This window comes from Phoxinus phoxinus (genome assembly GCF_949152265.1).
Source record: "Phoxinus phoxinus genome assembly, chromosome: 3".
Lineage (NCBI taxonomy): Eukaryota > Metazoa > Chordata > Actinopteri > Cypriniformes > Leuciscidae > Phoxinus > Phoxinus phoxinus.
The window spans coordinates 41,372,310-41,394,961 of record NC_136878.1 but is presented as its reverse complement, the minus strand read 5'-3'; the positions used below and the strand labels follow the sequence as shown (position 1 = coordinate 41,394,961).

Here is a 22,652-nt window from a genome sequence, read left to right as displayed (position 1 = left end):
CATTTGCCATAGTAAAAAACACTCTAGATATAATACTTTGAAGTTTGACAAAAAATGAAAGTAAAATACAGATTCTGGTGTCTGACGGCACTTGATAATGACATTATACTGAAACTCTTGATGCTTTCAGGTGGTTCGTGATATTTTCGATATAAGTTGTTGACTAACCCACAACGGGTTAAAGATCTTATAAATATGGTTTAAATAAATATATTCAAAGAATACATGAGGATTTAAGTTGTACAGTGAGTAAGGGAGAAAACAGCCAAACAGTTTATTTTTTTAGTTTGAATGTTTAGCACTACCAGATGCCAGAATCTGAAGTTATACGGGCATCCTCCACCTCTGCCATCACGGCACGATCACACAGTGCAAGGATACCCATAGTGTGTCTTTAAGAGACAATGTTTTAACAGTGTAACACAGACAAGAATAACTTATGCCATATGTATCATATTGTTTCCATATTAAAAGCTAATATCAATCTAGGAATCTTTGTAAAGTGAGCGGTGCAAAAACACACGGTTACAAAAGAAAAGGCACGATAATTCGGCCGTTCGGTGCAAGATTAAGGTGAACCAGGAGGAGAAATATATTGACCACTATAATATGCAAACAACTGCCTGAGAGTTAAAAATGATCAAAACAAGACAAGATTTATTTTTTGTAACATGCAGTCACATGTCCAGTCAATGGAGCAACCTGACGGGCAATGCGATAGCGTTCAAAAGTACAAAAACGGTCTGAAAAGGAAGGCTGACATTCTTGTAGCATCCGAGAGCAGGAACTGTTTTTACAGAGAAGAACAGCAGTATCAAACATTAAGCAATGTTATTTTAATGACAGCCCAAGAACATTGCATGCATTTTTATGCCATAGAGTTTGTGTACAAAAGCAAAAAGATTACAAAAATGTCACAGGAGTGGCTTGACAATGAACGTCGTCAGAGAGCGATAAGGTTGCTCAGTTGGTGAACACACACACACACCGTAGGGCTGTATACAGGAGTTTCAATGAGTTCCAACATCTGTCTATGGAAGCTGGTTTCTGCCACTGAATACAAAATAAAAAAAGGTAATTGTGACTTAATTTCACAATTCTGACTTCCCCCCCAGAATTTTGTGATAAAAAGTCACAATTACCTTTTAAAATGTTTTATTCTGCGGTGGAAACAAACTTCTATAGAAGTCTGATCTCCAATGTAGGGTTCCCCTAAACCGTGAAATCCCCCCAAAAACATTCTACTGGTAATTAAAAAACAAAAACATTTTGTCAAACATACAGTAATATAATATCTACAAAACTCACCAACGGCATGCTAAATATGCAATAATACAGAAAGGTTAAAATAATACACTGCTTATAATTTAATGTCACAAAATAACACAACTTGATGAAATACACAAAATTAAAAGAAACGTGTTAAATGACTTTAACACGGCATTTAAAAAAATATATTAAGTCATCTTTAAAATGCTCAAAGGAAGAATAAGATAAACATGCTATTAATAAATCTCAAATTGTAAAAGTTTGTCAAGTCCATTTTTTGATTTACAGACTTTAGAATAAAATATGTAATGTATGGATTGGGCTTGGGCACAGTGTTTCATCTGAAAATCAATAATTAATGGTCAGGCAAGAGTTGTATAAACCTGTATAATCCATGGTCTTTAATTCTAGTATAGTGCCTCTGTGTAAACAGGGTTGGGGCTCGGTTTCCTCTAGGTATTCATTTTAATTAAAAAAACAAGAAAATATTCTAGCATTTTGTAATAGACAGGGGAAGTAAAAACTTTTTTAAATTGTATGAATTTTTTAACGTCCACTGACAAATATAACATCAGTTTACAGTTTATGCCCTGGCCTCAGAAAGGTTTTAGACTGTATTCTAGATGTAAACAATATGCAGTTTTGAAAATTGTATTTTCAGAGCCCATTTGCTGCCATGATGCATACACGTAATGGTACATTTACTGAGAGTTAACATCTGTAAACAGCATTCTTGAATACACATAAAACCTCAGAGATAGCCAAGAAAATGGAGAAAGAGAGCAGTAGAGTGTGGTTAAGTATTTGAAGACAGGAACTGATCTCTTGTTGGCTGTGGGAACAATATCTCTCCATTTTCAATGAGGTTGTACAAACACAGGTTGATTAAAGACCCTTATATAAGCCCAAAAGCCACATCAAGCCACACAATCAGACTGCAAGCTCAACACCAGGACGAGTACAAGAGATAGAGCAGGTGTGTTAGTTGTGATCAGATACTGGCACCCATCTCTAAATCAGTGGACTGCTGAAGTGTTGATCTATCCATCACAGGCTGCTGGGCTTCACATCCACATCATGTAGGAACGGGGCGGGACGGGGCTTCGCTGCAACCACTCGAAAGGGAGCCTTTCAGTCATTGTACCCTGAACCAGGGAGTTCATTGGTTAACGTGTGCCAGCGCTCAATTTTCTTGTCCTTGTTTTTCAGGCAGTCAAACCAGTGTTTTAGCCTCTCGCCGTTGGCATTTATACCTAAAGAGACTCCACCTGGAGAAAAGGTGGAAAAGTTCATTAAACAGCCAAAAACAACCAAAGGTCAGAAGTTCCCCGTGGGCAAAACCGTCACTTAGCACTACGGCAACTCACTTCGAAGGGCAGAGCACTTGCATGTCTAATGTAGCCGTTTGGCACACACTTTGTGAAGGAAGCAATTTAACCAAACATAATTTCCTCATTAGCTTATCATGTTATCATGACAACATATAAGCCCATTAGCTGTTCTAACAACAGGAGTTTAATATTTTAGTTGATTTAAACAATATGCAGTTGTGTCTTGTCTTGTTTTGAGGGCTAATGGTTGGAGACTGGTAACCTGAAGGTTATGGGTTTGATTCTCAGTTCCGTCAGGAAATGACTGGAGTGCTCTTGAGCAAGACACCTAACCCTCAATTGGTCTCCGGGCGCCACAGTGAATGACTGCCACTGCTCCTGGTGTATGTGTGTTCACTACTAATGTGTGTGCACTGACTTCGATGGGTAGAGGACAATGCAGAGGACAAATTCTGTGTATTGGGTTAGCATACTTGGCCTTCATAGGCCACTTTCACCTTTTTCACTTATATAATTGTTGCAAATAAATACACAGTTTTTAAAATGTGCTTTATTTGTGTGTGTTTGCATATGTTCACTCTGCTCTCAACTTTGCCGTCTCTTGTTTGGACACTACAGGCAGTTGCATTTACGTAAATATAGCTTGTGATTTGTATGAATGGGTTGAGAATCACAAACCAAAGTAACGTTTTTCCTTGTATGTCAACATTTATCAGCGGTAATGTTTAGCAAAATCTGTATAATTATAGTAACTATACCGGTACTTTTCAGCTATTAAGAATATTTTATGGAGAAATAATTTGTGTATCATATTTTTTATTATATTTTAATAAAACGTAAATGTAAAAATTATACATTTACATCTGCATCCTGAGACTATATAACCTTTGGTAGTAACATAAAATTCACCACAAACCATGAAAACAAAAAATAAAAATATAGCATACAAATAATATAATCATAAAAATGAAAGATTAAATGTAGGTTTAACAAGACTTAGGTCTTACCAATGAAATCGTTGGATTTGCCGATGTCATAGTCCCAAACGGTCACCTCCAGGGTCTTTTTACTGAGGTCAGCGTACTTGATCTCATAGAAAAACTCCTGTCATAGAAGAATGGAATTAGCAATTATTAAAACAATTGTGTACACAGTCAGGCATTGGTCAGGTTAATCTTACTTCATTGAATTCAGGGTTGAGGGTCTTCTTTTTGACAGTTGTCTTGTGCTTTGATTTTTTGTTCTCATCTGGCTTGAGATACCTGAAATACATTGGTGATATTGAATATACTTTTACTAATTTGGCACTGGGCTTATTACTCTTGATGCACAGGCAGTAAAACTGGCACACATTTTAAACACACGTGAAAACATTCAGAATGGCGTAGTCATATGCAACAAGTCAATATGTCCACCAGAGGGCATTGCAGCTCTTGTATATAAAATTTGAAGAGCGGAATGAAGAAGCCATGAAAGGATACACAAGGTTCATGGCAGGATATTTCCACCATTTGCTCTAGGAGCTTACTTAAATAAATAAAAGGTTCACTTAAAAAAAACGGACTTCGAGATCATTAAATGCCTCTTTCTGGCTCTCTCCCTGCGAGTCTTCTTAATGAGGGTCCCTTGCTCTTTTCCAGAGACCACCAGATAAACAGACAATAAACTGGTTAAAGAAGATCTAGGCATGAACTCCGCTGCCTAATAAGCCTGTGTCTTATATTATAAAAGCAATAATAGAAATTCCCTCTCATTTATTTTATCATCTAGGGATCTGTTAAATAAGAGTAAAAAACGGCAATAAATCTTCTTTGAGATATTACAGAGATGCCCGTAGACATTTAAGGTAAAAGTGAAACTTGTGAAAGGCTCGCTTCCCTCGCTCCTGACATTTGCTCCCGTTACGCTGTCTCTATAGTCAACAATTTCAGCTTTTCTTCTGAATAAATTAATCCGCAGTTCTCTTTCTCTATATAAAAATGAACACTCCTACTTTTCAATAAAAAGTAACTCGTTTCCTTCCCAAAAAGGTGAACGTCGTCAACTGCTATCAATCCGGAAAAACTGCTTTGTGCAGACGGGAAAACCAGGAACGACACAATGATTAGAAAATAGCAGACGGAGACGAAATAATGACACAAATACACAAGATTTGCACGAGCAGAAACAACAACTGAATCATTTCGTATTCAAAGCTTTTGTAGAGACAGAATCAAGCTGTTGAAATTGACCAATGGTTGCAAAAACATAGTGACTGCTATAATCCCTCAATAAATGCTTTGATTCAGGAAGTGAGGGAGTTGAGAGCTCAAATCCCTTCTGTGCTGAAGCAGAGATCATTCCTTCACTTAAACCAACATCCCAGTCCTCAAAATACAAAGAGATTTGCATTTCTCTGTATCAAAGACAGGATTCTAAGCTTATGACTGCACTGGTATCAGCCGTTGACGGTCTTGCTAATGCTTGTGTTTGGCATGGTTGAATAGACGTGCTAAAGCTTACAAACATACCTGTGCACATACATACTCATACACTGTCAGTAATCATTTAGCAAACGCTTTTATCCAGGGCTTTAATGCTAAATAGCTGTTTGGCGTTAAGTGCTCACTCATGTGGGATTCAAACCTACAACCTTTTGGTAACACATCAGCCCCCTAATTCATCTGTGCACAGGTTTAATGTTTTGCTATTTTGTTAACCTCACTTTTTTACATTTTCATCTTTCTTTAGTGTGTAATGTTGCTGTTTGAGCACGAAAACTGTCTGCAAAGTTACACACCTCAAAGTCACTCCAAAGGGAGTTATTAGTGCACACTGTTTCTGAATTCCTGAAACGCATCAATTGTAGTCTTGAGTTTTCTTCCAACCAGGCACCAGGTGACGTATCCTGGACTTCTCCAATTACTCAGTCCGCTTAAACGCTTCAGCCTCTGTATGCTCACGTTTATCTGCCTTTGTTTGGGATTCACTGCCCACATCTCAAAATCAATCAACAACTGATGGATAGAACCAACTTTGATTTTTAGTTTGATCACGACTTCAAACCGTGACAGACCTTTACGAAAGGTTAGGAAGATAGAAGGGTCATATTTTTAAACTCGTAATAATCATCAGGGTCCTGTGGTATATCCATGTAAAAAAAAAATCTTTGTATTCCATGTATTCTGACTTCAATGCATGAAAGTCATGTCTAATTGTTATACCACAGATTTTAGTCGACTAGCATCACTAAATCCAGCAACAGGAAGCTGGATTTCCTTTGATATATGTAAATTACATACTCAAGTATGCACAGATCTTCTGTTCCACAAAACAAAAGTTTTCACTAAATCAATGTGGTTTTTATTACCTCTGAACATGAACAGTTGTGTTGTGCTTTTGGTGCAGAAAATAAGCGGAAATTTCAGCATACAGAACAGAGAAACGACAGATGATCGAGAGAGGTATGACTTACGTTTTAACATAGGGGTCAGAGAAGCCATTGGCATCCATGGCAGCGAGATGGGCACAGCGGATGATGCCAACCACCAAGCCAGACTTCTGAGAGCTGTACTTCAGAGAGATCATGATGCGCCCTCGCTCCTCCAGAGACTTGTCGTCTGTCTTGTCAATCTGTGTCAACACACAAATAGAAAACAGTCAGTCCAGCTTCTAAGAACTATAAAAAAGGATGGATGTAGACTACATAATACAAATGAATATATTTGAAGTATTAACTTAAACATGAAACCTAGCATTCATATGTGGCAGTTCTATGAATCTGATTGCTTTAAGCCGGGTTCAGACTACAGGAGCTTCAGCCCAATGTATGGCCGATTTACCCCTCCACAAAAATGTCCAGGGCATTGGTCAGTTCTGATGTTCGGCACAGATTATCTAGTAATGTGAGGCATTTACAGATCAAATCTTGAACTTGATCTGCTCACGACACATCGGGGCCGTCCCGACAATATCAAACATGTTTGATATTTAGGATTGACAGGAATTGACAATGAAACAAGCAGCTGTACGGGTCCGGTGAACAATGGAGATGGAGACCCCCAACACAACTGCCTTTATAATGTCTCCAGCAAGTCGCTGCGACACAGTATATATTTGTATACTTCCACCTCCCTATGAGATCTGGCACTATAATATTAAGATTATCTTGTAGCGTGTGATGCATTTTCATTTATAGATTTGGCAGACGCTTGTATCCAACGCGACTTACATTGCATTTCAAGGTACACATTTACATTCTTATTAGTTCTTGCTTTCCCTGGGAATCGAACCCATGACATTGGCGTTGCAAGCACCAACGCTCTACTATTTGAGTTACATGAAAGCTTATGCGACACGATTTTGACATTTGTAGTGTGTGCAGGTTTGACATTTGAAAGAAGAAAATCTGTGAAGATTCTCCTTACGATGCAACCAGATTTCAAAACTCCTGTAGTTTAAGCCCGGCTTTAATTATCAACCCATAAATAGACAGAACATTCTATTAAACACAAGTGTTGTGTCCCAGTAGATAATTTATTCATTCGCTCAATTAGTTTCATGCACCACTCTCTTCTTTCCAATGTTTTCTTGTCTAGACATTTTTTATGACAGAGCAGAATCAGAGCCGAGATCATCCCAACTGTTGAATGTGAGGTAAATCTACTCTCTCTCTCAGAACTTTGTGGACCCACCAAAGCCATCAAGCATGAAGTTAATTAGCTGTGGAGGAGGCGTCTCTGCTCTTCCCCCACACACTGCTGTCTCATTTCCGTCCCCACTGGAGATCACAGACTCACACACACACATACTCTCATACACATTACAGAGTCTCTTCACACAACAAACATGGTTCGTACTGTTTTCCAGCTGGTGGAGTCACTCTCAGGTCTATAAGAGCAGATCCCAACACAGTCTGTATGCTGATCTTACAGGTCAACTTTGTAAAAACTTGGAAAATCTAAAATTTTCAGCTTTTGGGGGACATTTCATTCCTGTCATATTTCTCACTTTAATGTCATATTTTTTCATTGAAAGACTGATTAGCTCAATCTGTGGTGCTTGCATTATCAACTTTACAGGTCACAGAGGCTAGCTGAAACCTACCTTGCAAAACATTAACTAAGACATTTGGAGAATGTTTGTCATTATATAACAGTTAAATCCAGTCCTGTAATTTGATTGGCTGAATGGTGTCCTACAGCACTGACATTTTTTTTCTGTTTGCGACTGATTGTCTGTTTGCGGGCGTTTCAGGACAGACTGTCAGCAAATACTGTACAAAGACAGTGCAATATGGGGGAATAAGTCCCGCCTTTTAAATAACAGCCAATCGCCGATTGGTAAAGTCATTGCATCACTGCAGCAACCATCAGAAGGTCTGGTTGCAATGGAAACAGTCAAGTGTTCTGAGACGCGCACTTATGACCACACGTGTAACCCCTCCAGTCCTACTCGCCCCCCACCGCATGGGACTTGAACCGCCGTCTCCGGCATGGGAGGCGGACACGCCAACAACAAATGAACAACGCCAACTGCAGTCTCTAGCATGAGTCGCAACTGCGGCTTTTGAGATCAGGGGAGTGAGATTTACCTGCACAGCTCTCACTAGCTGGCCTCCGAAACACTCACCCCCCTAAACCTCACTCCCACCTGGGTCACGGCACCAATGTAACCCCCCCGGTCCTACTCGCCCCGCTCGGAGCAGGACCCGAACCGACGTCTCAGAATGGTAGGCAAGCGCTAACAAGGGCATGCTAATCAGGTGCACAAATCAGTCGCTAGTGCACTTCTTGAGATCAGGGGAGTGAGATTTACCTGCAGAGCTCTCACTAGCTGGTCTCCATTATGCATATTGGCAGGTGCAGTCTGAAAAATAAGTATTTTTAACACTATTTGCTGATTTGAAATATGTTATTTAAACGTGAGTTTTTGAGATTTCAGGATTTCCCCATTTAAGTAGATAGGACTTGGTCTTGGATGAGTGAACTGGCTTTTCCTGTCTGTGCATTATTGGTGGGGATTTTTGATTTTCTGCAGGTTACATCTTTACACTAGTAAGTGGCGACAAGTGACTGTCTTAATGAGCGAGTCATTGAGTATGTATACATTAAAATTCTTAAACTGATTAAGTTTAGTAAGCCGACGTTTCAGTCCTTCTCTTGCTAGAACACATAAAGCAGTGGTGATCCTAGCAGAGCTGTGTGATATGTGATATGTAACAGGAAAGCATGGTTTCTGCAGATTTATTCACATCCAACCAGAGCAAGTGTTTAGCTGTAGGGAAGGAGGAAATATATCTTTCTTGACCTGTGAAAGGATAAAATGTGTTCTCACCTCGTGCAGCTGAAGGAGCAGTGGCACAGTCATAGAAACTGCAAACATCAGAGGAGAATGAGTCTTTCCCACTGCCATTTTGGCATACTCTGGAGTTTAATAAGATTTATTTAACATCACAACTAAATAGAATAGTAAATAGAATACTCTTAGTAGAATACACGGATGCTTATGTTTAAAAAAAAAAAAGTCTTGGAAACATGGTTTTCTTGCATTGAGAGTTTATGGGTTTGCATGTAAACTGGTAAAACAGGTCAATTTAAATAGATTTGTGGTAGTTGCCAGCATGTTGGTGTGCATGTAAACGTGCTTACTGATTCGTTTCTTTAAACCGATTACCGGTAGTTAAAAAACAGATTAATTCAGGAGCAAAACACTACATTGTGTTGCTAGGATACGTGTATTAGTCAATTCTGCTTTGACTTTGTTTGGAACTATTTTCATAAGTAACTGGCAATATTGTGTCTAAAATATGAACTGTTAATTAAACTGTTATATAAAAACAACATCACATTGTGGACTCATGCTTACAGCCAAATTCAGAACAACAGCATTCTTGCTCATCTGATATTGCTCAAGTAGAGGATATATGTATGATAAATAGAGGAAAATGTAAATCCAGCTGTTTTTTATTATAAACAAATTATAAGCAGGGTGATCCAGAAACATCAAAGAAGCGCCAGCTTCAGATACCCGGTCTGTCATACAGCATTGCTATTGACAACGGTCATTATTGGGGAATAACAGACCTTGGAATGTTGAGATTGACCAATCAGAATCAAGCATTTCAGAGAGTAATAGATACCAATAACAGCAAAAAAATTCTATCAATTCAACAATTCAGTTCAGCTACTGAAAATGTCTAGGTTTATATGACCTCTGCCTTTCAAGCTAAAGGTTCTCTGATAAAACATACTAGATGAGATCATCCCCCACCCAATACCTGCTCATCCTGTCAACCCATGGAGACCTTTGACATGCCTTAAAACCTACGTCCACCACCCTCAAATGAAGAAGACATGTCTACAATGAAGTCTATGGAATTGCTTTCCTCAACGCTCTCCTGCCAGAACATATAAAGCAGTGGTTTGTGCTGATCCTAGCAGAGCTGTGCGCCTTAAGGCACGGTGCTGACGAAACACTTCCTGCTGAGCTGGGTTTAGTTTGGGACGAGTGCATTTCAGATATAAGGTATGACCCAGGTATACATGTGACATGTGCCTTATGGGTCTGTGTCCCTCATACAAAGTTGGCAGTGAAACAAAAATGTATTCCCTCGAGGATGTGGCAGGTTTTGAATCGAGGTGCTTTTACTCAGGCGATACAATGTGTGTATGGTTGTTAGTTTTCCTCTGACAGTGAGCAGCCTATAGCTTTATCACATTGTGCTGGTGTTTGTAAGCCTGTCATGTTTGTCACAGATGGTTGATGGATGTGAGGATGTTGCTTCAATGATAATTGATTTCTAATTAGTATGTTGATTCTAATGAGAGTCACTTTGAACGTCCTAATCAATTTGGTATCTGAATCTCTTTATGTAGCTTTCAAACTTCCCTCAATTTCTCCATCACTCACAGGCAACCACACTGATGATTAGCACAACTGAGCTCCTTCCGTCTTCACACTGATTCGTTGAACAGTAAAAGACTGTGTTACTCACAGGAAGCTGTTTCTCCAAACAGTTGCTGAAGCTCTTGGTCTGGTTGGGTTTGAGTTTCTTCAGGGGGATTCGGGTTTCGCCGATGAATTCGTTGTGGCGGAATTTGTCCTCGTCACACACTGAAATCCTAGACGAAAATAAAAGTTTGACAGTATCAGATCTGGATTGTAGACTTGCCATGAACTACACAGCTAGTTAGAAGATTTGTTAGAACTCTTTCTTGCCAAGGTTGCCAGTCAGCACCAGCAGTTTTGATCATATTCACAACATTCTCATGGCCCCAGAATATTTTTCTATATGATTATGTAATGTCAATGTATCAAAAGAAATAATAGACACTCCGCTTTAAAAAAACTTTTTAATCTAGCTTCCTTCACTCTTTTTTTTTTATCAACACTTGATAAATATTCATTATTTACATTATTTAGAACTGGTTTGACCCACGTCTAATCCAAAATAAGAAAAAATCTATACTCAGTTGAAGTTCAGTCAAAGAGATATTTGAAGGAGTACGTCCACATATCCAGTCAAGTGCTGAAGGTGGGCATTGCAAACTGATTCCCCACCACCTGTGTTTCATTACATTTTGATAAATACTTTATCTCAGTCAAATACATAGTGTGACCAGAACCATTTATTCAGTATATCCCATATATTCCGAATTCATAGCAGAAGCTCCATGGGAGGATTTCGTGCTATCTCTTCACTAGATGTTCATTTGCATTGAGCTTGCTGACTGTGAAATGAGTTTTCTGTGCTATTTGCAGTATCGGCAAGAACCACTTGATATGTGGGGGTAGGAACAAAGGCACAGCTTCTTTTAGCTTTGTACAGGTCAATAATAACATTTGACTGGATACAGATGAGTAGTTCACACATGAAAAAGGAACGTTCTGCTGATGTCTCTCATTTACAGCAAGAACAGATGGACAGAATAACAACAAATCCATGTGTTTAACATGGTGATGAACTGGTCAACAGCAGAAAGAGACAATTGACAACAGTCGGTATTGGAGACGTTGCTGCAGTTCTTCTGGATTCAGTCTGTCTCAGTTTCTTCATATAATCACAGACAGATTTGATAATGGTGAAATCACCATGTGGATCATACCGACTGTTGTCAGACTCCTTGTGCATTCAAAAATCTCAATGGATTCCTACTGAAACACAACAGCAAAATGTATAAATAACTGGCTTAAGTGACTTTTGAACAGTACTGTACGTCACTCTCCCGTGCGTGTCTCATATCAGTTGCTCCAGCTGGTTTAACGTGTGAACGGTGTGTGAGGGGCATAGGTTAGTGGTCACAACGAGCGAGAAAGGTTGACATGGAGCCGCCAAACTCTGGCAAATCACCTGTTTTGAAAAAACGCAGAGGAGAGGAGAGTCTGCCGGCAAAAAGAGAATGTGACAGCTCGTAATAAAACAAGAATCAACATTGGCTTGGCTCGGAGATGGCGACATCGATTGAACCTAGATGATGTTGTAAAAGCGACGTGGAGATGACGTTTTTACTACTCAACAGGTGAGTAAGGTATTTTATTGAACAGATAAATTGCCATATGTAGCTCTAACAGAGTTGCACTGGAATTTATTTTCAAGGAAGTATCGTGTCTATTAATGGGTAAAGCTACAGCAACGTCTTCAGCTAGTCAGCTTGAGATCCTTTCCATCTAAACTGGTTATATCGCTCAAGCCTATAGTGAATGTTTTATGAGCAGTAGGATGTTCTCGCTCTTTTTAGTTATGAGTAAGAACCATATTCATCCGCAGTCATGCAGAGCCGAAGCACCAGCAAAACAATGTTCTTCCGCAAAATGCATGCAGTTTTTTTTTTTTAACCACTAAAGGGCCTACAAGTTACAGTGGTACCTTTAAAATTAGATATTTTTGCAGAATATCCAAGCTGTTCCATACAATAAGTGGATTATTTATAATGTCAAGCTTAAAAGAGGATACCAAACACACCATAAAAGTTCCTTAAAAGTAAATATGAATAATGGTCTTCAGAGCTTATTACATTTGAGGGACAGACCAAAATGCAAGTCATTTACTGAAAATACTGTCTTCTGTCTAAGCTTTCAAATCTCATTGAAGCTTTTGCACATTCAAAGCTGGCACGTCATGATAAGCATGAAAAGCAATTCAGTTTATGCACTGTTTATTCTCCTATGGCTACGTGCCATCTAATAACTTCTCCTATATGATTCGAAAGAAGGCCTTACTTTTTGAAAAAAAAAGAAAAACAGGCAGGTTCTACCCAGTCCATTTTGTCTCTCACAGCAGCAGTACTGATCCAGACAATAAAATCCAGATATATTTTCACTCTAGATACGTTTACTTGTTTCAGTTTCAAGGACTGGCGTAATCCTCATGCTTTACACCTCATAACATGACTCATTCCTTCAACTCCCTCACTAAGAAATATCATAAAACCCCACGAGTTAGAAACAGACGGACAAGCATACGAGGCACTTCAGGTGAATAGTAACTATTCCAGAGTAGTCTATAATAGTTTATGATCTAAAAATATTTTCATACATGATGCATTTGTAGAAAATAGCCCCATCAGTACATCCAGCAATAAAATACATCAAAAAGACTAATGCAGAAAGGGTGATTCTAGGATTTCAGCCTGAACGGTGGTGTATTTGGTTGCATTTTATTTTATTATCAGTTGAGAAAAGAGGAGCAAGCATCTGAGAGCTGTGCTCTGAGCTGAACATTGCCACGCAATAATGGAAGGATAATACTTACTGACACACACTTGAACGATTTTAACAACTCAGAGGAGGACTCAATGTGAAATAACCTCGTAATCTTACAGATTTTTAGGGGGGCTGAGATGAAACAATGCCAAAGGTCTAGCAATAAGGACGTACACATAATCCTTCCCATTTCACATGATTTCTATTCGTCACCTCTCCACTGCATCAAAAATGAATTCCTGAATGCTTGTTCTATTCCCATCTGGAAGTTAGATGTGTTGTTGTGACACACCATTGCTAAAGCGTTCAGCCTGACTCAGTAGTTCAGCTCTCCAAAGACTTCAGTCATGTTCCAGGTAAACTGGCAATCACGCTTTCTTTCCCCTGTTGATAAAGGTATTGAATGAGGCACAGGGCAGCTGGAGGAGCACTCAGGCATGTCCAAAAGGTCTGCTTAATAAAGCCACTTTACCCCTGTTATGTTACATGTGGATAGGATTGTTTCCCTAGACGGCATTGCTCTTTATTGCTGTTTCTAGAATGGTTTTGTTTTGATTATGGCTGACTATGGTAGTGTGTATGTTTAATGCCAGCTGTCCTCTTGGATAAATCTGCAGGGAGTTCAGGGATTTTTGTTCAACGCAATCACAGTACATTGTGTTTTTCTGTGTGAGCTGGACATATTTGTGCATGGCCTTGAATCTGCAAAGACATTTCTGAATAATGTGCGGTAGAAAAGTCCAAATTAGTCAGATGTAAAAGCAATGGTGCTTACTAAAATATATTCTAAAAATAAAAAAATTAATATATAATTACTGCAATTAATACACAGACACATTGTTGTGATCTTGTTTATTGTCTGTTTCAGTTTGGTTTAGTGTTCTGTTTCTATGGTTTCACATTGACAGGTGTCACACCTGTTGTTACTTTCGTGGTTTCATTCACCTGTGTATTTATAGCCTTGGTTTTGCTTCAGTTTCGGTCCGTTCTCGTCAGGATTAAATTGGTTGTTCTGTTCACCGTGTTTTTTTTGGCAGTGTGCTCTGTTTCTTTTGTGTTTAAATAAATTGGACTGATGCAAGTAAATCCAGCCTTTTATTTTGTTTTGTTCTCAACCAACGCTGACACACATACAGTACTGTTCAAAGGTTCAAAAATATCTTTATTCAGCAAAAAAAGCTTTAAATTGGTCAAAAGTGACAGTAAAGACATTTACAATGTTACAAAATATTTCAAATAAATGTTTTTCTTTTGCACTTTCTATTCAATGAATCCTGAAAACATTTTATCACTGTTTTCACAACAATATTAAGCAGCAAAAATGTTTACTTTTTTTAAACATTGACAATAAGAAGAAATATTTCTAGAGCACCCAATCAGCATATTAGAACGATTTTTGCTGTATTTCTGATAAAATATATTCACATTTTTAATGTAAAGTAGGAATTTTATACATTTAACTCGCTAGAACATTTAAAATCTGCCTAAATACTAGATTGATATGTTAAAATTGGTGGAACACATTATGAGTTCTCGCTTTAATTCATGAAATAATTACACTATTCTAGTGAGTCAAATTATTAAATTCCTATTGAAAATATTAGTGGGAAGTAAAATGTGAGTTCATAAAGATGGCCAAATTATAATGACATCCCCAAAAATGTAAAATTTAGATTCAGGCATATTATGAGCTTAAAGAACACAGAGGAAAATAATTAAACTATGCACATATGTCTCTTGATTTGAGATTGGAAGAGGACAGGGTTCCTGCTGTTAAAAACGATTTTCTAATCTAATGGCTTCCTAATAAATCCTGTTCATAAAACAAGAGAAATAAGAGGTGAAGCACATCTAGCTGTATTTAATTGTCTGTAAACATTCCGGCAAATGCGTTTGCAAATAGTATTCTTGTATTCGTAAAGCGCAAGTGTTAATGGCTCTGGAATAAAGGCTTAAGAGGTGTGCCACTTGTGAGGGTAATTTGGCTTTGAATAGAGCTGTCACAGTCTGAGATGATGTTGGCAACGGAGGTTTGCCTTTTCAGATAAATCACATGCTTTCATAGGCACAGGAGGAGTTCGCCATAGCCCGCCACTAAAACACCACTTTGATGTTCATCAGCGGCACATGAAGATCGCCGGCAAATGAGGTTTGGTGAATAATGGGAAAGACCGAATGCTAGAGTGAGATAACACCTCAGAGCTCCATTGAGTGAAAGTGTGAAAGACTGAAGCCTGACATCATGTACATGTCTGACTTACACTCTATAGGAGAAGCTGTGGGTCTCTTTGTGAAGCTGTCCATAAAGTTTTCTCTGCTCTGAGATTCTTCATACATCTGCATATATTACATTTACTGCTCCTTTATTTTAATTTTTCCTATATAACTTGACTCCCCATATCCTCTAAAACAATGGGTTTTAAATGTTTGAAATGTTCAATTTAAAGTGCAGCAGAAAAAAAAACTGTTTAAAGGAGGCGTGACCAAAAAAGTTTGAGGACCACTGCTGTAAACTAAACTATTAAATTATTATCTGGAAAGTATTTAAAAGTAAGTACTTACTTTTTTTATTATCTGAAAGTACTTTGCCTTAAGTTACATGTTTATAAAAAATGTCAGGTTCTATGTCAGAAAGCCAGCTCAGTATTGGCGCTCACGTGAACAGCATCAGAGTCTGACATGGAAGGGAAGAAATTGATGAATAAAGTCAAACGTACAAAAGTATTCTCGTCGCTCACAACATTAAGGTTGAACCTTTTGTCGTCACATGGACTATTTTAACGGTGTCTTTACTACCTTTCTGGGCCTTGGAAGTGGTAATAATGTTTCAGTCAATGGGGCAGTCAGAAAGCTCTCGGATTTCATCAAAGAAAATTAAAATTTGTGTTCCGAAGATGAACAAAGGTCTTACGGGTTTGGAGTGACATGAGGCTGAGTAATTTATGACGGAATTAAAAAAATTGGGTGAACAAACCCTTTAACTGTGAAGGCACTGAATTGTATAATGTCTGAAAATAATAAAATAAGATAATTAAATGGTTGCCAAAACAAATTAACGGAAAGTTTATCCTTTGCATGTGTTTTTAAGTCTTGCCAATTTAAATATTCAAGCACAAGAAGATGCGAAAGAACTCAAGTTGGTACTCGCTCTGTGAGAAGTTTAATGCACACACATCCAAAGCAAGCAGACAGACAGACAAATCTCAGACAGCGTGAATACTGAGTTCTCAGTTTAGTTTAGTCTCTTTCGCGGCTTCTTGTGCTTGAATGGACTTGAATTCACACAAAATTATATCAAAATGGCCATATTGGCGAGTATCCTAGTAAACACGGTCAGTTATGGATTAAGAGAACGTAAACCGTTGAGAAATAAAACACATGTACCAGTGTATTGGATCGGTGCAGCCCTTAAAGCCTAATATTCCTGCTTCGCTGCTGTTTGTTTTAATGTTAATCAAACAACAAAAGACTGCTTGACTGAATAACCTTTGTAACTTTAATACGGAACAATATATATTCAATTTAAACAGCAGTGTTATCTTACATTTGATTACTTTATTCAATTTCTGTAACTGAGAACTACTGTTAGGCCTACCTAAAAAGCAATGTTTATTTCATATCTTTGTTCTGTTGTATTTATGTTGGCCTGTTGAATATTAAATGGATCCAATACATCAATGAATTTCATCTTATACATCATCTTCAATGAAGATGATGCGGCAGAAAATTAGCTAGTATACTTTTATCCAATCATTTGGGAACTTTGCTTATTTAAAACATGATTGAAACAGTAATCCATTTTAATGACAAAAGTTGTATTGGTATCGGAATTGGCCAGTAGCTGTGTTAAAATGGTTAATGGCAAAAAAAAAAAAAAAAGTGTTCCGGGAGGAACTTAAATAAAAAGGAACACTTGGGATCTATTTCTACACTGAAATAATATCGGCATTATAATTATTGATTTTTCATTAGGCTATTTTTTGGTGCCCCCTCAGCTCTTGGTGCCCTACACACAGCACGTGTTGGGAGCGGCGGCGGTATGGTGTAAAGCTGCTGTTTAAATATGTTTGGCTTTTCTGTTTACAGAAACATGTTCTCTAATCTGTTTAGAAGATTTAATACTACAAAATATATTAAAGCTTTATTTCATTTTGTTTATTTCATATGATTATGATGACCAACACCAACACTGTTTTACTTTGGCACTTTGGCTAAGAAAAGTTGACTTAAAAGATTGTGAACCAAAATGCTTCTAAGTTGTTTTATAAAAAATATATTTATTTTAAGTTATATTGTTGTAAACCAATCAGGGGGGTTATGTTATGTTAAGCTGCTGTTTTATAAAAAATGTGTTCTGCTTTTGTGTTTACAGAAATGTTCTAATTTTGGAATAAAATATTAAGTGACCTTTTTGTCACTTGTAATGAAGCTTGCTTATTAGTGAAATTATTAATATCATGGAATGGTAATTATTGACTTTAGTCTGGAGTTATGGCTCTCAATATCGCAATATATATCGTTGGGGAAAAAAATATCGCAATGTAATTTTTTTCCAGTATCGTGCAGCCAGTACACACACACACACACATTGTGTTTTCATATTTTATGGGGACTTTCCATAGACATAATGATTTTTAAACTGTCCAAACTGCATCTTCTATCTCCTTACACTAACCCTACCATCACAGAAAACGTTATGCAGTTTTACATTTTCAAAAAACACCACACAAGGACAAGGATTTGTCATTTTGGCCCCATAATGTACTGTTTACCAGACCCCCCCCCCACACACACACACACACACACACACACACACTTCAAAGTTTATTCGAAAAACCTATTTTTATTTAGTAAAAGAGATTCTTCGAGTACGTTTAACAAGAAAATACTATTTCAGACTTTCTATTTCAAAATGTCATGTTTAATTCAATGTGTTAATTGCCATTCCTTTGTAATTATTTGTGAAAATGGTTTAAATGATTTTCAGTGTTAAACCTCTAGACTACTCGCTGGAGCACACAGAGGAATCAAAAGAGATTTTGTCTCTTTCTGTTTCTCTTTATGCCCATCTCTTTTCATTTGTACCCTCCATTCAGAATGATCGAGAGCAGACAAGTTTGAGTCAGACATAAGACAACAATTTTATCTCTGGGATGTAGGCACAGACCGTCAGGGCTTTACTAGACAGGCTTTATTGAGGAAATTTAAGGCGCTATAAAGTGCCAGCACGCTGCTTGAGGAAATAATGAAAATGTAGTTTTTGTAAACACTACAGGTGAGACGCTGAATATGCCAGTGCTTGGAGTTTATTTACGTGAAGGACAAGAGCGATCCCTAAAGGAACTGCCTATGAGGGAGACTTTCGGTTTCCATGGAAACTGGCTAAGACAGCCTTAAAGAAAAGCAATGGTGAATCATCAGGTGGTTCCTCCCCGATCCACATGTCTGCAGACACACACACACACACACACACACACACACACACACACACACACACACACACACACACACACACACACACACACACACACACACACACACACACACATACGTCTGTACTTCATCTCAAAACCATACAACTCCTTTAAGGATTTCAGTCAACTTGTCAATATGTCCAGTTCATATCAACAAACAAACTCCTCCCAAAGGAGCTAATTCTCTAAAAATCATTAAGCCTTAAAGCCTCATCCCAGGCCTAAGTTAAACCTTTCTAAACTGTAAATCACCCAGCGTCACCTCCCTCTAGCTGTGTTGAATGAACCTGTTACTGCACCGATTAAGGACAGAAATGTGACCTTTGAAGCGCAGACTCTCTGCCTCATTAATTCACTCTGAGTCCAGACAAATCTGGGAGCCACCAAACACAGAGCTGCAATCTCAGCGGGAAAAGCCAGCCACTCGCACAATAACTGCCTGCTCTCGCTAACTCCGGCCTGTCTAGACGACTCCATCATGGACTTGGTGATCAAGTTTTTAGCATCTTGCAGCCTCAGATTTTGCTCAGGAAAGAGAGACTGCAGGTCACATTTTCTTAACTACTATTATCTATCACCCATCGTTTGGTTTACATCTACAGTGTTTAAGTGTCAATTATAATAGTTCCATTAAAATAAATGCATTGAGAAAGAATAGTTAATATTAAATACAACTCAATAATATAACCAATTTATCCAAAATACTAAAGCAACAATTTCTCAAAGTAATCAACTGCTTTGATACTTAAAGGCACGGCAGGCAATTTGTTCCAGAAACATTTTTTGTTATTCAGGTTGAAAGTCTCTTTTCACATCCTGATAACAATCACCAAGTTAAGTGGTCTAAATGTATTTATATGTACGTATGCATGCATGTATGTATTTATGTATATATATATATATATATATATATATATATATATATATATATATATATATATATATATATATATACACATTTAGACCACTTAACTTGGTGATTGGTCTATATACCGGTATATATTAGGGCTGTCAATCGATTAAAACATTTAATCTAATTGATGACATACTCTGTGATTAATTCATCTAAATTAATCGCATACATAATTTTAGCTGTGAAAGTATTTTAAATATTTCAATTCAAACGAATCAATGAATAATCAGCATTAGTGACATTAAAGTTCAAAAACTCTTTTATTATTATTTTCACTGTTCGAATAATGGCCATAACAAGCAACAATATGACCTAATATGCTGAGGAAATAAATTCAAAAGTGCTTCAGGAAAAATATTTTTTTCACTGTACATACAAGGCATCTCAGGCCATTGTTATAACCAAGGGGACACATTGAATAAATGAACACTCCCCTCAATGTCAACACTATTTCTCTTGTATGTGCCATAGACTCAGGCAAGAGACCAAAAGTTTAACATAGTGCAATATCAATTCCAGGGCTTTTTTTGTGTAATTGAACATAAACCTTTAAATAAAAAACCAGCCGCTTTTACCACATTTCACACAAAAAAAAAATCAACAATTTCTCATTTTTAAGTTGTAGTCAGACACATCTGCCTCACTTCTACTTCTCCTTCAGCCAGTCACTGAGACAAAGTAGCTTCTCTACATTCTCAGAGCTCAAGGCTGCCCTCTTTTTTGGACTGTTACCTCACTCACACACACACACACACACACACACACACACACACACACACACACACACACACACACACACACACACACACACACACACACACACACACACACACACACACACACACACACACACACACACACACACACACACACACACACACACACACACACACACACACACACACACACACACACACACACACACACACACACACACACACACACACACACACACACACACACACACACACACACACACACACACACACACTGTTTGTGTTTCAGTGTTTGCTCCAGTGTGGTTTGAAGATGACGTTAACTGCTAGAGTTGGTATCACGGGACGTGCTAGGTCTTAGCCTACCTCCGGATTAACGTTAACTGTTGGATGCTTTGTTTGCATTGATGTGGTACTTGAGAGTTGACGAACTCCGGTCATATGCAAATTCCTTGCGGCAGACATTGTAGACGACTTTATTTATCAACACTTCCATCGGGCCGTTTTTTATAAGTAAATGTTCCAGGCAGCGCGTTCTCGTCTCCCTCCTTCTTGCTTTTTACAGTCGAATGGTGGCTAGAACGGCTCCGGGTCAAAAGTCAATATGGAATGGATTTGGACTAAATCAATCAATTTATGTGGATTAGTTTTACGATCTCGTTATGCATTTATGAAGTGTCAAATTTGTAGTTGTGTAGACTGTCAATGAAGTGAAAGAAGATGAACGAAAGTCTTACGGGTTTGGAATGACATGAGGATGAGTAATAATGACAGTTTTTTTTCATTTTTGAGCGAACTAACCCTTTAATATTGTCTTATCTTTTAGTCATATGATAGTCAAATGAAAATGTATGAGATCCAATAAACTGGTATTAAGCTATCTGGTCACAGTATTGGGACATTAGATCATATTTCTCCTCATTCCAGAGGACATGTCTATATACTGGTGCATATGAGACAGAGACTGATGGTAGGTATAAAAATCCTCAGAATAATGACTTCCTTTGCAAGCAGTTTTCTATTGGAAACCTAATCCATATTAAGTAAGAGTTAATCAACACCAAATTGAAATCGGATTCCCATTTAATGCTTTGTCAGCCCATATAAATAGTTAACACTGAAAAAGTCCCAAAAGTGCTCTGTCAGTAATCAATGGCCATTTTCTGTACAAGTTGCCAACAGCAAGTGCAGCATTGAAGTGAATGTGTGCAGAATATTAGTTACACAACATTGTTATTTTAGTTTACTGACATTTATTTCATTAACCATGATAAGATTGAATCAAAATGTTCATTTAATGTGTATAGCTAGCTAGACTTGTACTTTTGACCTCATTATCTGACACATTAAACCATTTTCTTACATTTGCAACATTTAACTAGAAAGACATTGCCAAGTGGGTTATCTACTCAGGCAACTTGGTTAATCTGCTTTTAATGGATTTGAGGGATATTGTGAGTGTAACAGCTGTTATGTTGATACACACAAGTGGAAACTAATGTTCCTCTGTGGTGTAATCTTTACTGCCACTTTGTCTGTGCTATTATCCTAATGCCGCATTTCAATCACCGCACAGGGTTTCAATGCAAACTAAACAATCAAGCTCCGTGAAAAACAACCCATTTTGCTACAGTCATGTTTGCAAGGCATTAAATGTCACTCAGAAAGGGCCAATGACATCTCAGCTGGGGTGAAACCACCAGGCAACATCGTGTATAAAGGGGGAGGCCAAAAAAAATGAATATGACATGAAAAACTTTCAAATGTTTGCAGAGGTGAGTCATGATAGGTTGATTAGCAGTTAGCACGGAGTCGGAAGACCTCTAGCAATTGCCACTTTGACGTCTAAAGTGTCAGGTTACAAACACTATAACAAAAATGATGCAAAATGTCTAACACAGACTTCAAAGTTCCATCACTGCATTTGTATTATGGCATTTGTGTTATTAAGGAGGCAGAAAAACAGTGGTAACGTGGAGGAAAACGGCAAGATCCACGGAATAAGAAAAAAAATTCTTGTGCTTTTGGATGATGGTCTTCATTTTTATAGAATAACATCGACAAAGACGCACTTTGAAGCTCAACACATACATATATGGTTGGAAGCCATTAAACAGACATACTGGACTGTTGGAACCTGTGATGATTAGTCTACATTTAAAGCATGAATGTGATGTAAACAATAGATCTACACAATAATCACATATCCAGTTCATAGAGGGCATATTGTATTAGCCCTGCAGTTACATCATAACAAAATATTTAA

The 22,652-nt window shown here is 37.8% G+C and overlaps 1 protein-coding gene across 3 annotated transcripts in view; it reads right to left on the bottom strand.

Moving 5' to 3' along the window:
- Window positions 1-633: 633 nt before the first annotated feature.
- The window catches only part of doc2b (double C2-like domains, beta), a 256,275-nt gene continuing 234,256 nt past the window's right edge, over window positions 634-22,652 (bottom strand). For all 3 annotated transcript variants that reach the window (XM_079608666.1, XM_079608667.1, XM_079608668.1), the window contains 5 exons: window positions 10,576-10,702; window positions 6,055-6,212; window positions 3,781-3,862; window positions 3,608-3,704; window positions 634-2,537 (listed from right to left, as the gene is read on the bottom strand). In XM_079608666.1, coding sequence (XP_079464792.1) covers window positions 2,401-2,537; window positions 3,608-3,704; window positions 3,781-3,862; window positions 6,055-6,212; window positions 10,576-10,702 — 601 coding nt within the window. In that variant the 3' untranslated portion in view covers window positions 634-2,400. The remainder of the gene's footprint in view (window positions 2,538-3,607; window positions 3,705-3,780; window positions 3,863-6,054; window positions 6,213-10,575; window positions 10,703-22,652) is intronic.